At 55.4% G+C, this 15,290-nt stretch overlaps 1 protein-coding gene across 8 annotated transcripts in view; it reads left to right on the plus strand.

Moving 5' to 3' along the window:
• ARHGEF10L (Rho guanine nucleotide exchange factor 10 like) overlaps positions 1-13,990 on the plus strand; it is a gene marked incomplete at its 5' end in the record, with an annotated part of 143,137 nt that extends 129,147 nt beyond the window's left edge. For all 8 annotated transcript variants that reach the window (XM_079946359.1, XM_079946363.1, XM_079946362.1 and 5 more), the window contains 3 exons: positions 3,951-4,125; positions 11,553-11,675; positions 12,940-13,990. In XM_079946359.1, coding sequence (XP_079802485.1) covers positions 3,951-4,125; positions 11,553-11,675; positions 12,940-13,478 — 837 coding nt within the window. In that variant the 3' untranslated portion in view covers positions 13,479-13,990. The remainder of the gene's footprint in view (positions 1-3,950; positions 4,126-11,552; positions 11,676-12,939) is intronic.
• Positions 13,991-15,290: the final 1,300 nt, after the last annotated feature.

The following is a 15,290-nucleotide window of genomic DNA, read 5'->3' on the forward strand; positions in this document are numbered from 1 at the left end:
CTCTCCCAGCAAGGCCCCCCCCGGGGGGTGTCCTGTTGTAACCATGGGCTCGGCCTGGGTCTGAGCCTTTAGGAAAGCTGAATGCAGGCTGGTGCAGGAAGATAACCACCCCTCACCCCCGACAGCGGTTTCTTTCCTTGAAGGAGAGCTTCTCTCTGGAAACGAGCTGCCAGCCAGCACTGCCGGGGCAGTGGGCAGTAGACTGCGGAGCAAAAGGCCAGAGACTTGGACGTTCTCCCCCTTGCCCTGTGCTGCACGGACTGAGCCCGGCTTTGTGGAGGCTGTGAGGGGTCCAGGCCTCTCCCCACATCTCAGGGCTGCCTGGCTGAGCCTCCAGCGCCCGGGCCTTCACCGGGGCACGGGAGGGGAGCCAAGGAAGGAGCAACAGAGACACTCCCCCAGGAGGCCCTAGTCTGAGCCCCCAGTCTGAGGGAGGAAATCGCTCCCTGACCTCTGAGAGTGCCCGGCCTGATAGGCGACCCCCTCCTCACCACTGGAGCGCCCAGTTTGAAGGAGATGAGGCACTCCTGCCCCAGAGGGAGCTGCAGCTTCTGCTCGAGCGGCCCCCCATCAGGGGTGAGCTGCGCGCTGGGACCCTGCCTCCCAAGAGCAGCCCGGGGCCCTTCCTCTGGGACCCTGCATTTTCCTGCCCACCCAGCCCATCCGTCAGGCCACCCCACCTGGACCGCAGAGCTCAGCCTGCAGGGACTGGCTCAGAAAAAGCCATTTCATCAGCCGTCTCACAGCCTTGCCCTCCACGGGGCCCCGTGTTCTCTTTTTTTGTTTTTTAATTTATTTATTTTTGGCTGCGTTGGGTCTTCGTTGCTGTGTGCGGGCTTTCTCCAGTTGCGGTGGGCGGGGGCTACTCTTCCTTGCGGTGTGCAGGCTTCTCACTGCGGTGGCTTCTCTTGTTGCAAAGCACGGGCTCTAGGCGCACAGGCTTCAGTAGTTGCAGCATGTGGGCTCAGTAGTTGTGGCGCGCAGACTCTAGAGCGCAGGCTCAGTAGTTGTGATGCATGGGCTTAGTGGCTCCGTGGCATGTGGGATCTTCCTAGACCAAGGCTCGAACCCTTGTCCCCTGCATTGGCAGGCGGGTTCTTAACCACTGCACCACCAGGGAAGCCTGGGCCCCGTGTTCTGATCGGGAGTGAGCACTGAGTTCATTGGCTTGGCTCCCCATGGAGAGCCCCCTGCCCCAGCTTCTTTATCTCGGTGGGAAACCTCCCGTGATTTGACCGGGATGGAGTTGGGGTTGAGCCGGGGCTGGCGTGACAGCGGCAAAAGAAACCGAGTCCTTTTATTGCCACTTGTCACTGGCTAAGCCCACGCGAGGCCCAGAATTCCAGCCCGCTGCCACACAGCCCTCGAACTGAACTTCTTTCAAAGGTGAACCTGAACTTGTCACTTAACCAGGCTCAGCCCCCTCCCGCACTTGAATACAATCTAAACTCTTCGCCGTGCACTTCAGGGCTGCCGGGTGTGATCTGGCCCCTGACCCCCTCTCCCACCTCTGTCTTGCCACCGTGCTCCCCAACACTGACCACCTTTCTGTTTCTCAAACACGGCAAGGTCATTCCTGCCCCAGGGCTCTTGCACTTGCTGTACCCTTTGCCTGACATGCTCTCCCCTCCCCCATCCCACATCCCAGATCTGATTCCTTCACATTTTTATTGTCTCTGACAAATACTACCTCCTAGAGAGACTTTCTCTGGTCACCCAATCTTATTGGCACCCAGTATTTTTCCCAGTATTTTTCCCGTTGGGAGTAATCTTTATTTGTTTTAACTGTGTGGGCCCCTTGTTTATCTTGTTCATCACTATATTCCCAGCACCTAGACCCACGCCAGGAATATCGTAGGGGCTCAAGAACATCTGTTGGATGAATGAGGCCGTATTAGGAACTGGGTTTGTGCTAAGCTCTCCCTCACCCAGGAGTCCCTATAACTCTCATGACAACCTCCATCTACAGATGGGGAGACTGAGGCCCAGACCTGGGAAGTTATTGAGGAAATGAGGTTTCACCGCAGGCCTGATTCCACATTGATGTTCTGGCCAACACCTCCTGCTGTCCTGGGCTTCCACCCAAGATCTGCTCTTTATAGGAAAAAAAAAAAAAAAAGAATATCAGACAATTGGAAAGGAGGAAAATCAGCAGGTACGGCGCTGGAATAATCCTCAGTGCGCAGGTTTCACCTCTCCTGCCCCTTCCCCTCCCCCAGTGTTGAATGTGGCCTTTTGCTTTTGTTTCTTTTTGCAATTACTGCTGTAACATTCACATTCTTCTGCGTTCACCACACAGTCTCTGTAAACATGACGTTGAATAGATGTAGGACAGTCCACCGGGTGGATGCACCAGAGTTACCTGACTGTCCCCAGTGCTTGGGCCTCTATCTAGCCTGGTGCGCTGGGGTTGTCGATGTTTAAGTAACACCTCAATGTCGTGGCTGGAATTCAAGCATCCATCCATTCGCTCTTTGACCAGATTTCACTGTGCTCTGGGCCCTATGCTGAACAGGGAGGGTGTTGACGGGCCTGAGGCTCAGGGTCTGTCCTTGGAGTTCATGGACTGGTGTGGGAGGCAGCCGAGCAGGGCCAGAGTGGAGTAGATGTTGTCGGGCTGGAATGTGGCAGGCAGAGGAAGTGGCCGGTGCAAGGGTGGCTGGAGTGGGCTTCACGGTTGAGGATGGTGAAAAGCTTTTCCCTGGAGGGCAGTGGGTGGTGCACACCGCAGACAGGCCATCTCGAGGGCAGAGGCGTGACCGCATAGCGCATCCTGAGCGCCCTCCAGGCCCGGGCTCTGCTCGGCCTGGAGCACAGGGAGCCTCCCAGGAGAGGTGGGAGTTGGGGCAGAGCTGGGGCCTGGAAAGCCCACTAAGGAGCTTAGACTTTCTCCGGCAGTAGATGGGAAGCCTGATGTCTATCTCCTCTCTTTGTAAGAGTTTTTTTTTTTTCTTAAATTAATTAATTAATTTATTTTTGGCTGTGTTGGGTCTCTGTTGCTGCACACGGGCTTTCTCTAGTTGCGGTGAGCGGGGGCCACTCTTCGTTGCTGTGTGCGGGCTTCTCATCGTGGTGGCTTCTCTTGTTGTGGAGCACGGGCTCTAGGCGCGCGGGCGTTAGTAGTTGTGGCTCGTGGGCTCTAGAGTGCAGACTCAGTAGTTGTGGCACACGGGCTTAGTGGCTATGCACCACGTGGGATCTTCCCGGACCAGGGCTCAAACCCGTGTCTCCCTGCTTTGGCAGGCGGATTCTTAACCACTGTGTCACCAGGGAAGCCCTTTTTTATTAAAGATGAAAATTTTATTTAAAACTGTAAAAAAAAAAAAATCAAATAGCATGTAATGGTTTATCTGGAAAGGCCCTTCCTACTCCCCGTCTCCAGTCCTGCTTCCTGGAAGAAAATACTTTCACCTGTTCTGTTTTTAATCCACCGGCACTTTTCCTGTGACTCAGTTGTGTGCTCCACTGTTTCTGGGTTTATCAGTTTTTGGACATAATGTCTTGCCTCCCTGCAGTGAAGACGTGGGTTTGGCTCACACCACCACCTGCCTTCCCCGAGAGTTCTGTTCTGTTGGTGCCTTCAGACCTTTAGATAATATACGTAAGCTGTCACTTCCTCTTCCGTAGACTTGCAGCTCTGTCTTTCCCTTGCATCCGCGTCATGGTAGAGCCTGGTGTGCGCTTGTCTTGCCTTGCTCCACGTTCGGTGCTGTCACGTGGGTAGCTTGAGATGGGCCATGTTAGAAGTATTTACACCACGGGAATCAGCAGACACGACACACCAGGATTCCCCCCGCCCGTTGTTAAAATGTTTACCGACACAGCACTGCCGGGCTTCTGAGGTTTCTTCCCTCTGACTTGGGTTCAGGCAGAGGCCGGGTTAGCTTGGCTCCCAGAGGCTTGGCTGGCCGGCCCCGCCCAGCACTGACAGCCCTCCCTCTGTGCCACAGCAAAGCTTCGAGGCACACCAGGACGCGGCCGTGAGTGTGACACACATGGTCAAGGCGGGCAGCGGCGTCTGGATGGCCTTCTCCTCCGGCTCCTCCATCCGCCTCTTTCACACGGAGACGCTGGAGCATCTGCAGGAGATCAACATCGCCACCAGGACCACCTTCCTGCTGCCAGGTGAGGCTGCTGCTGGGCCGTCATGCCCTGTTGTCCTGGGCTGTGAAGGGAGGGAGCGAGCAGACATCCGGGAAGCAGTTTCCACGGCCAGCCCAGCCCATCTCATTAACCCTTGAGGCAGCCTTTCGTCAGCCTTGAAAACTGGGCCTCCCAGAGGGGAAGCAGTGGGCTCAGGATTTGAACCCAGGCCTGTCCTTCCAAAGCCCTTCTGGCTGGCATCACAGCACAGCAGACGGGGGCTCGTGGGAAGTCAGGCTCTGAGCTCAAGGGACTCCCCCAAGTCAGGCGGCCGCTAAAAAGCCACGCTGGGCAGGAAGCCAGGCTCATCTATACCTCCCGCTCCTCAGGTTGACCAAAACCCCAATTCTGCCTCAAATCACCTTCAGAATAAGGCAAAGGGAAAGAGAGAAGGTCAACTAAGGGTCTCTTTCCTTAGAGGTTTCTATTTTTATTTTTTTTATTATTATTATTTTTTGCGGTACACGGGCCTGTCACCGCTGTGGCCTCTCCCGCTGCGGAGCACAGGCTCCGGACGCGCAGGCTCAGCGGCCATGGCTCACGGGCCCAGCCGCTCCACGGCATGTGGGATCTTCCCGGACCGGGGCACAAACCCGTGTCCCCTGCATTGGCAGGCGGACTCTCAACCACTGCGCCACCAGGGAAGCCCTCCTTAGAGATTTTTAAAGAAAGGCAATTGTCCCCCTTAGTTTGCCTTCAGGTTTGGGGCAAGGGGAGGGTGAAGACCTTGGACATCGTCCCCTTGGGGCCCGTGCTTCCTCCTGCAGAGCTGTTTGTGAGACCCACGGAGAGGATTAAGATCTGAGCTCACCTAGCACCCCCGCTGCCACCCAGCATCTGCTGAGGCCTCCGTAGAATCGGCTCCAGGCATCTCCCCTACTGTCTGCTGCCCCAGTTGCTGCCCAGATCCCTGTGGGCTGTGCTGGGAGCCAGGGCAGACGTGTGCTCAGGGTCCATCCCTACCCCCAGTGGGCTTTAGAGCAGCCCTCAGGGCTAGCAGGCCTTTGCCTGTCTTGCCCTGACCCGGGGCTGGTCTGGGAGGGTGTGGGGAATGTCCTGTTCCAGCCCAGCCGACTCGGCTGGGTGCAGCAGCTGGGGGCACCGAAGGGCCCCAGGGCCGGGGAAACAGAGAGGCGTGGCAGGCTGAACCTGGAGCTGATAGTGAGAGGGGCTCGGCAGATGGACCATGGCAGAGGCTGGAAGCGGCCAAGAGGGGTGGGGTGGGGGATGGTTACTAACAACAAGGTCAACAACAACAGCAATAGTACCAGTAGCTGCCAGCCTGCCAGGAGCCCTACGGTGAGCTAGGTCCCAAGGGCTTTACGTACAGGATCTCACTGTCCCCATTTTACAGATGCAGAAACTGAGGTTTGTTCATCAGGGTAAAGTGGCCAGAGGCAGGACAGGGAGTCACATGAGGTCAGACTCAGTTCAGAGTCCCACTGGGTGTAACAGGGGAAGAGGTGTTTTCAGAGGTGGCCGGAGTCCTGGCTTGGCCACTGTCGGGTCTTGGCAGGTCTCTTTGCTTCCTGGAGCCTCTGGTCCCTCTGTGGGATGGAAAGTGGCTCCTGGCTCAGGATAAATGGCGTCAGCCGTGAGAAAACGCCTTGCCTAGGTCTGGGGCATCCATGAGGAGAATGAACGGCTTCCTAACCTGCTCCTGGGGTCTGGGGTAGGGGCTTGGGGGACCTATGTTATGGGTCCTTCCTCGCTCCCTCCCTCCCTCCCTCCTTTCCTTCCTTTTTTTTAGCTTTAGTTTCATTGTCTTTCATAGTATTTATATATGAGGTAAATCTATTTTAACTACAGTAAAAGTTTCTCAGTATCACAGAAATATTTCCGCATTTATGCCGATAGCTAAGTTATTTCAAGCTAGTGGAACAGTGGCAGAAATAGATAATCTTATGGGCCTTTTGCATCTTCTCAGTCTATCTGTGGGGATGGTGGAGAGTAGAGAAAGAAGTTGATCAGGCAGTCAGAGGCAGGCTTTGTGGACAGAGCCGCTGCAGGTGGAAACCCAGCAGGCTCCCGCTGCACAGCTCCGACCCCCTGTGGGTTTAAAATGCATTTTCACGGCCACTGTCTTGACTTGTTCTTTGCAGTTACCCTTAAAGAAGAAAGGACATTGGCTTTCGTGAGCAGGTAAACGGAGGCCCAGGAGGTTAAATACCTGGCCTCAGGTCACTCCGCCGAGGGGCCAGAGCCAGGACCCGAATCACAGCTCTCTCACTGGGCGGCCTCCCCCTTCCCGGGCCTCCGTTTCCCCATCTGTACAGCGAGGGCCGGAGATCTGAGTCGGAGCTCGTAGGGCAGACCAGAGCCCGGAGTTAGACAGGCCCTGCTGGGATCCTGGCTCTGCCGCCTTCCAGCTCTGTGACCAGGAGCAAATGGGGAGCCTCTCCCACCTTTCGTCCCCGCCTCTCAGGGCAGGTGTGGGCCTTACCTGAGGTGGTGAGGACAGCGGCCCACGGTCCCCGGCTCCAGTGCGTGATGGTGTCATCCACCATTGTTATCTTCATGGCAGTCCCTGCCCCTCATTGCACTGGTCCCCTTCGGCCGTGCATCACCCCCCAACCCTCCAGTCAGGGCCCCTCCCACCACATCGGCACAGACAGAAGCCACCTGTCCGCTTGCCTGACCTCCCGGAGCTGGGCCCTGGACACGTCAGAGTGGAGGCTGAGCTTCCTGTGTTCAGGGCTTCCCGAAGGTCCCGAGGAGTTACTGTCCTGGGCCGCCTTCCCCCAGGCCTGACCTTTCCTAACACTGGGGAGCCCGGGCCCCTGCTGGCCGGGACACCGTGAGCCCGAGGAGCCAGCTCTGGGTGGAGGGGGGCATCAAATCCACCCTACACTGTGCCCTGGCAGAAGGACAGAGCAGGATTCTTAAATTCTTTATTAGAGATATTTTTAAAAGGCTTTTAGGTATTTTTTCTTCCCCCATCCCACCAAATGAAATAATTGTGTAATTACTAATAAATTTGTTCCTCCTCTAAGTGCGGATATGTTTTAAGGGCATGTTAAAAATTCATCACGCTTCCTTTCCCCGACCCCTTTCCTCCACTCGCGTCCCCAACTGGAATTAATGCATTTTTGAACCTAAACTCCCTCCTCCTCTTAACTAGACAGGTCATTAATAAAATGTTCTCTGAGAGCCTGAGCTTTTTAAAGTTATATCTCCAGATAGATGGCTTGGGTGAGTTGAACACTGGCTGCATTAAGTCTCTGTGATAAAATATTTATCCACCATTAGACTTCCTTTTTTCCTTTCGTTCTGTTTGTGAAGGGCCTTGTTCTTTTCCTTGAGGCAGAGTGGGAGGAGGAAGGGCCTCGGAATGAGGTCTGCAGATGAAGTCATTTCTCCATTCCGCCATCTCCTTTGGTTTCTCGCTGCCTTCCTTTCGTTTGCCAGGTTTCTGCAGTCCAGTGGGGGCCGAGGGGAGGCAGGGGCATCAGGAAATGATCTCCTGCTGGTCCTGAGGCCCCAGGGGCCCTGGAAAAGGAGGGGAGGCATGTGAGATGGAACATTTGCCACTGCTCCCTCTCTTGGCTTTTATTATTTTTGTGTGTTTCTGGCTCTGATGGAGCTGATCCCAAGACACTAGGTCCTTTTAATAATCACAAATATTGTCCTAATAGCCTCCATTTTTTGATTATATATTATGGGCCAAGAGCTGTGCTCAACTGTGTGTATATATTATACTGCGTGTATAGACATATATATTTATATACATACTCCCTGTGTATATATACATATATAATATTGCTAATAATCATAAAATCGAGCAAGGGACATTTGTGATACTCATTGAACAATGAGAGACAGTGGCTTGTTTATTCACGCAGCTGGTAAGTGACAGCAACACCTGTGTCCTTACTCACTTCTCTGCTTTCATTCATTCATTCTCTCATTCACTCATTTACTCACAGGTCCTTTTAAAACATATTTATTGAGGTACAGTTGATTTACAATATAAGTTTCCGGCGTACAACCTAGTGATTCACAATTTTTAAAGGTTTTACCCCATTTATAGTTGCTGTGACATATTGGCTGTATTCCGTGTGTTGTACGATATATCCCTGTAGCATATTTATTTTATATCTGGTAGTTAGTACCTTCTAATCCCCTTCCTCTGTCCTGCCCCACCCCCGGTCCCTCTCCCTACTGGAAACCACTAGTTTGTTCTCTAGATCTGAACTCACAGGTCCTTTTCGAGTGTCTACCGTGAACCAGGGTATTCGGCCAGGAGCTGGGGAATCAACTTTGAGACACAGATAAGCTGCTGCCCTCAGGAAGCTCACATTTGGGAAGGCAAACAGTAACTGAGCAAAGGGAGAAATAGAGGAATTACAGACCTTGAGCAGAGCCAAGAAGAGAAGATAGGTGGTGACGTGAGAGGCTCGCAGACCGAGCCTCCTGCACTTTCTGATTTCGTGAGGGCTGGAATCACCCACGGCTGGGCTGTCCTCTGAGGCTGTCCTAGTGGTTGGGAGCCTACACTCTCTGAATTGATGAGGATGTGGGGAAGAGTCCCAGCTCCCCCAAACCCAGATACTGCTTGTGAAATAGCCCCTGACAAACTGGCTTTTTTCCCACTGTAGCTTCCATTTCCACATTGAATCAACACTAGGAATAAGACTCGCTGAGTTTGCATCACGTCGCCAGACTCCTATATCCCGCTGCCTGCTGACAGCTCCACTTGGGTATCTAATGTGCATCTCAAACGACATCCAATATTGAACTTGGACTCCTACTCCAAGCCTGCTCCTCCTTGGTCTCGGTCCCCAGCACTGCCATGCACCCAGCTGCTTGAGACAAAAAACTCTGAGCTGTCCTTGATTCCTCTCCCCTCCCCCCTCCCCGTCAGTCTGTCAGCAGGTCTGTCTCTAACCTGTTGGTTTCTCACCATCTCCCTGCCACCACCGTGTCTCAGATGCCACCATCCATGCCTTGCTTGTCTCCTTGCTCCCCCCATCACCCCTGTCCTCCATCTCATTGCAGCTAACATGCTCCTCTAAAATCCGGGGGCATCACTCCCCTGCTTAGACCTGCCAGTGGCACCGCATCACGCTCGGAATGAACAGTCAAAGCCCTAGCCCTGGCCCATCCACTCTTCTGACCCTCCCCCCGTTGTCTCGCAGAGCCCTCATCCCCAAGCTGCGCTGGCTCAGTCCTCCACAGACCGCGAGCTCATCTCGTCACAGGGCCTTTGCACGTGCCGCCTCCAGGGCTTTTGCTTGGGTCTTGGCGTGGCTGCCGCCTCCTTGTCATTGGATGCAGCCTCCCCATCCCCCCAGGAAGCAGAGGAAGGCACAAAACCCCGGCATCCTCCCACCCGCTCTCTGCCTCACTGCCCCGTTCACTCCTCTGCCTAGGAGCTATATTCCTTGTTTCTGTTTGCTTTTCCTCTTTCCCCTCCCAGGGCTGCATTAGTACAGTAGCTACCATTAAAATTAAAATTAAAAGAAATTACAAACTCAGCCCCTCAGTCCCACTCGCCACATTTCAAGTGTCAGTAGCCATATGTGGCTAATGGTTACCGAATTGGACAGTGTGGTAGAGAGCCTTTCCATTATTGTAGAAAGTTCTAGAATGTTTGCTCCTTAGGAGCAGAACTTTGTGTGCGTGGTTCCCCCTGTGCCTCCAGCACCGAGTGCAGCGTCCTGCGTACAGTAGGTCCTGGGGATGTGCTGGGGTGCCGAGAGAATGGATGGGTGATGGTATAGACCAGTGTGTTAGGAAATGCTGTGTGACCCCCAAGATAGTAACCTTCCTTCTGGGGTGACCATGGAGCCACACCATTCTGCTCTGAGATTCTGCTCTGCAGAGGAAGCCCATACACCTACAGGTACGGAACTCAAGTAATTTGCTCGAGTAGAGAGGCAGTGAAAGCATCAGGCTGTAAGAAGCGGCAGGCCTGAGCTCTGCTCCTCCCCACTCCCCACCCCGCACTCATCAGCTGGGTGACCTCTTTGGACCTTAATATCCTTGTCTGGAAAATGGGCACAGCATCTGGGTCTTGCGTACCTCTCAGCTGTCGCAAGGCTTATGTCAGGCTAGGGCAGGTATACGAAGTGCTTTGGAAACTGCAAAGCAGTATTTCTCAAAGTGTGGTCCCAGGCCCAGCAGCATCGGTATCCTGGGAACTTGCTGGAAATGCAGTTTTGGGGCTCACCTCTGGGGTTGGCCCCTCAGTGATCAGCCCTCCTGGTGGTGCTGATGCATGCCCAGCTTGAGAACCCCCTGTTCTAAGCATCACTTCACATCATGGCATGACTTTGAATTTGAGGAGAGAATAATCTTGTCCTTGGGCAGAAGAATTCAGGCCAGAAGTGAGACGGCCCTTTGGAGGGGCAGGAGTGGGCTCCCAGCCCCTCCGTCATGCCCATTCCCGTTGACCGGAATTGTTAGCAACGGAACAGCAGCGAGGATGGCAGACGGCCCCTACCTGTGAGTGCCATGTACCAGCCACTGGATTATGTAATTTACAATCATTGGCTCATTTACTCCTCAGGACAAGGCTTTGAAATATCATCATTGTCGCCTTTTGCAAGCGAGGGAACCATGCCACAGACAGGTTTTGTTTCTGGCCCCGGGACATGGAGCCAGGAAGTAGCAGAGCTGGGGTTTGAACCCAGCGCCTGGCCCCGCAGCCGTGCTCGCACTCACCACGCTGTGCAGCCCGTACTGTGCTTCCTCCCTGTGAAGAGCAGGGGGACCCGCCTTCCCTGCTATTGCTATTCTCACTAAAAGGAACAGACAGCCCCGGAGATAGCTGGATAAGAACTGATCTGGACTGACATCAGAAACATGCTAGCGCCTGGCGCTGAGTGCCCGTTTCACTGCTGGGACCAGGGGCTGCAGGGTACACTGCCCTCGCCAAAGGAAGGGCCCATGTGGGCAAGATGTTAAGCCCGGGCTGGAAACCAAGGGGCTGCAACAGACTGCCAACTCACCTGGACCCCTCCCCATGCATCCCGTCTGCGCCATCTGCTTCACCCTCAAACCCCCACTTTCCCAGGCCTCCCTTCACTCCCCAGCTGGCCAGCTGTGTCCCTGGCATGGGCGGCCCTTAGTGCACACCTTGTGCCAAGATAAGCCAGCCATGCTCACGTGGGCCAGTACCGTGGCCTTCCCTCATAGCATCCTCAAGGAAGCCCCACTTTACAGAGGAGGAAACTGAGGCTGCGTCGGGGGAGCCCTCAGCTGGGGGACCCAGGGGCCAGACCCCAGCCGGGTTAGCCTCCCAAGCCCCAGATCATAATCACAACCCTGTCTAGCTTCTTGCTTATCTCAGGAGAGGAGCCCAGACTGTGCCATTTTCTCACCTGCCGTGGCCCCCATCCACTGCCCCCCCCCCCCCCCCCCCCGCCAAGAGGATGTACCGCTCATGCTGGCTTCTCCCTCTGCAGGCCAGAAGCACCTGTGTGTCACCAGCCTCCTCATCTGCCAGGGTCTGCTCTGGGTGGGCACTGACCAGGGTGTCATTGTCCTGCTGCCTGTGCCTCGGCTGGAAGGCATCCCTAAGATCACAGGTGAGGCTCTGGGAGCCAGTGCTGCAGGGCCCGGGGAGTCAGCCACCTGCGGCCAGGGAAGGATGGATCTTGTGCCCAGATGTTTGCTCTCTCTTCTGATATGGGGGTGGGGGTCCATTCTCTAACGTCCTCTGTCATCGCAGGTGGCACTGTGGCCAGTGGAATTAAATCACCTTGGCCTTGCAGTCTCCTTCTGAGTCTTCTTTCTGAGTCTCCATTACCTAACCTAGCAATGGGCACAGTAGGCATATTGGCCAGATGGTCTGGGGATTGGCTGAGACACCTGACTCATGGTAGAGGATCTGCTGGGCCCCTTCTGCCCCCTCCCCACAGCAGCTTCAAAGAGTCCAGGCTCCAGTGGTAGAAGTAACTGAGGGCTCCTGGGTCTGGGGATCCATGTGCAGCTGTGTTTGCATGGATTAGAGGGAGGGCTGCCCTGACTGTGGCACTGGGGTCCAGGATCAGGGAAGACCCCAGAGCTCTGGGCCCCTCTCTGCCTCTGTCCTGAGGGTGCTGACGAAGTGGCCTCTTTCAGCTGCTGCCGGAGGGCAGGGCTGAGTGCAGTGGGAGGGAGAAGTCCTGAGGGACCAGCCCCAGGTGGAGCTCAACCTCTCTGCCAAAGAAGACTCTCTTCCTAAATTGTAAGATTTCCCATTTTCATGATTTTATCACATAGGTCAATCTGTTCATCCCAGGCTTGGTCCTGGGGTTGCAGGGATGCATTGGGCAGAGACCCTGCCCCCAAATGCTGAGAGTCTGGTAGGGGCAGCTTGTAGTCAGGGTAGCAGGTGCTATGATGGCAGGTGTCCTGGAATCTGCAGGGCATAGAGACAGGAGTGATCATTTCTTCATGGTTGAAGGCAAGAAGGGTGCCCTGTGGAGGAGCTGAGCTGGGCTTCAAGGCTGAGCTAGAGTTAGGCGGATGGGAAAGGCTCTCTAGGCAGAGGCAATGGCTTGGGCAACAGCACAGAGATGTGAGGATGGCTCAGGCAGGGAGCTGCAGGTGCTTTCACACCGAGGTTCCCCGTGTGGTTTGTAAAGTCATTCGTGTTCCCCTGCTCCAGTTCTCCAAAGAAAGTAACCCTGGAGCATTGAGAGCCCTCCCCCAGACCCATGGCCTTCTGGGAAGATAACAACGTAGATTGCAGTAACCAAAAAAAAAAACAAAAAAACCAGAAACAAACCCCAGAAATTCTCCAAGAGACCTGTTGGGTCTTTAAAACTCTGGGCCTTTGGGCCCCTTCTCTCTGCCCTCTTCCTGCAGGGAAAGGCATGGTCTCGCTCAACGGTCACTGTGGGCCTGTGGCCTTTTTGGCCGTGGCCTCCAGCATCCTGGCCCCCGATATCCTGCGGAGTGACCAGGAGGAGGCCGAGGGGCCGCAAGCCGAGGAGGACAAGCCAGACGGTCAGGCTCACGAGCCAGCACCCGTGCCTGCGAGCCACGTGGGCCGCGAGCTGACCCGCAAGAAGGGCATCCTTCTGCAGTACCGCCTGCGTTCTACCGCCCACCTCCCGGGCCCACTGCTCTCGGTGCGGGAGCCGGAGCCCATGGACGGCTCAGCCCTGGAGCACAGTGAGGAGGACGGCTCCATCTACGAGATGGCTGATGACCCCGACGTCTGGGTGCGCAGCCGGCCCTGTGCCCGGGACGCCCACCGCAAGGAGATCTGCTCGGTGGCCATCATCTCCGGAGGGCAGGGCTACCGCAACTTCGGCGGCGCCCCGGGCGGCAGTGGGAAACCAGCCCTGTGTGGGGAGACGGACAGCGCCCTCCTCATCTGGCAGGTGCCCTTGACGCTATAGCCCCCACCCAGGCTGCACAGCCAAGCCAGGTTCTCGGCCTGCTGTGGACCCGCCCAGCGGTCCAGGGTCCCCAGGGAGCACTGGGTGGCAGTGCCTTCCAGGGACCTGCACGGCGCCATGCGGACGGGCCTGGAACTCTGGTAACTACCTGAGCAGGGCAGAGGAAAACCTCTTCCTTTTTAAGAAAAAAAAAAAAAAATTCAGAGTGTTTAGGGGAGTGGTTTGGGTTTGGGGAGAGGGAGGACACCTCTGGAGAAGATGGCCTTCTTTTTAAAAGCAAAAAACACAAAACCTCACAATTGCCTGGCAAGCCCAGTGCCTCTTGTCCAGGCCCGAGCGGGGCTCAGGGGCGGCCACGCACCCTTCCTGGAAGGGTGCGTGTGTGTGAGTGTATGAGAGTGTGTGGGCTGGTGTGTGAATATATATAAATACGTATATATGATGTATATTATATGTGTATAAAGTCTGTACATATTGGAGCTCTGGGAGATGCTGGAATAAAAGGCAAGAATAACGTCAGTCCTTGGATTGAGGGTTGTTTTTTTGTTTTGTTTTGTTGTTTCGAGATGTGATGGGCGAAGAGACAGAGCAGCTGTCACTGGATAGGGGTTGTTCTGGAACCAGCAGGAAGGATCCAGGCCAGGCACCGCGAGAACAGGCCCTAGAACTGTGCTGTCCGATGCAGTCGCCGTTGGTCACATGTAGCTGTTTAATTTTTTAATTAATTAAAATGAAATAAAATCACAGATTCAATTGTTCAGTCCCATTAGCCACATTTCTAGTGTGGCTCAAGGTGCCCAGGTGGTGAGTGCCAACCGCATTGAACAGCACAGGTACGACTGTTTCCATCACCCCAGAAGGTTCTCTTCTGCTCGGGGAGGGGCTCTTGGGAGTTTCTTTTCTGAAAGTTTTTGGAAGAGAAGGCTGGGCCCCAGCTCTGGAATGGTGGGGAGGCACAGGCCTTGGCATCCATCTGGCAAACCTGGGAGGAAAAGAAACTGAAGGGCTTCGCTGTGTGGAGGGTGAGGGTCTGGGGCTGTTGGTAAGGGCAACAGAGCCACGAGGGAGGGGGCTGAGGTCCCTGGGTCTGAGGGAGGATGGGGTGGGTTCCAGGGGCTGGGAGCAGAGCCTAGGCTGTGAGGTGGGATTGGCAGGTGGGGAACTGGCTCAATCTCCATCCTTAAGTTTCTGGAGCTGCCTATAGAAAAAACACCAAAACCCAAACCCACCACCCAGAAGGGAAGTGTTCCCTCCATCTTCCCACCCAACCATCCACCTCTCTGTCATCTGTCGGCGTGTCTGTTTGCCCACCACCCACCCACCCACCTGTCCTCCCTTCCACACGTAACGGCGGCCACACTGGGATACAGGGAGGAGGGAAGCCGAGGCGGGAGGCAAACCTCGAAATGAGACCCGGCCTCACGGCACAATGCGATTCCATGGGAAGCTCCGCGAACCCAGGCGAAGAGCCGCCAGGGAGGGGACATTTCAGCCGTGTCCCGACTACCCGATGGGACCTCGTGCACTGGAGGAGTCACTTCCTCGTTCGCTCCTTTCACACGCCCCTTGAGCCCCGCTGTACGCAGGCACCATGCTAGTTGCTGGGGCCACGGAGGTGAGCAAGGCCACAGCCAGCCCTGCCCCTTGTCCTCAGGAAGTACATGCTTAGCGGGTAGGGCAGGCGTGAGCCAGTGGGCGAGGGCTGGGGGAGGTCAAGGGTGCTGCAGGGAAGGGGAAGGGCCTTGTGGAGGGAAAAGCCTGTGCACAGGTTGGCTTATTCCTGGCGGGGGGTGGGGTGCGGGTGAGTGTTCC

This window comes from Stenella coeruleoalba, assembly GCF_951394435.1.
Source record: "Stenella coeruleoalba genome assembly, chromosome: 1".
Taxonomy (NCBI): Eukaryota; Metazoa; Chordata; class Mammalia; order Artiodactyla; family Delphinidae; genus Stenella; species Stenella coeruleoalba.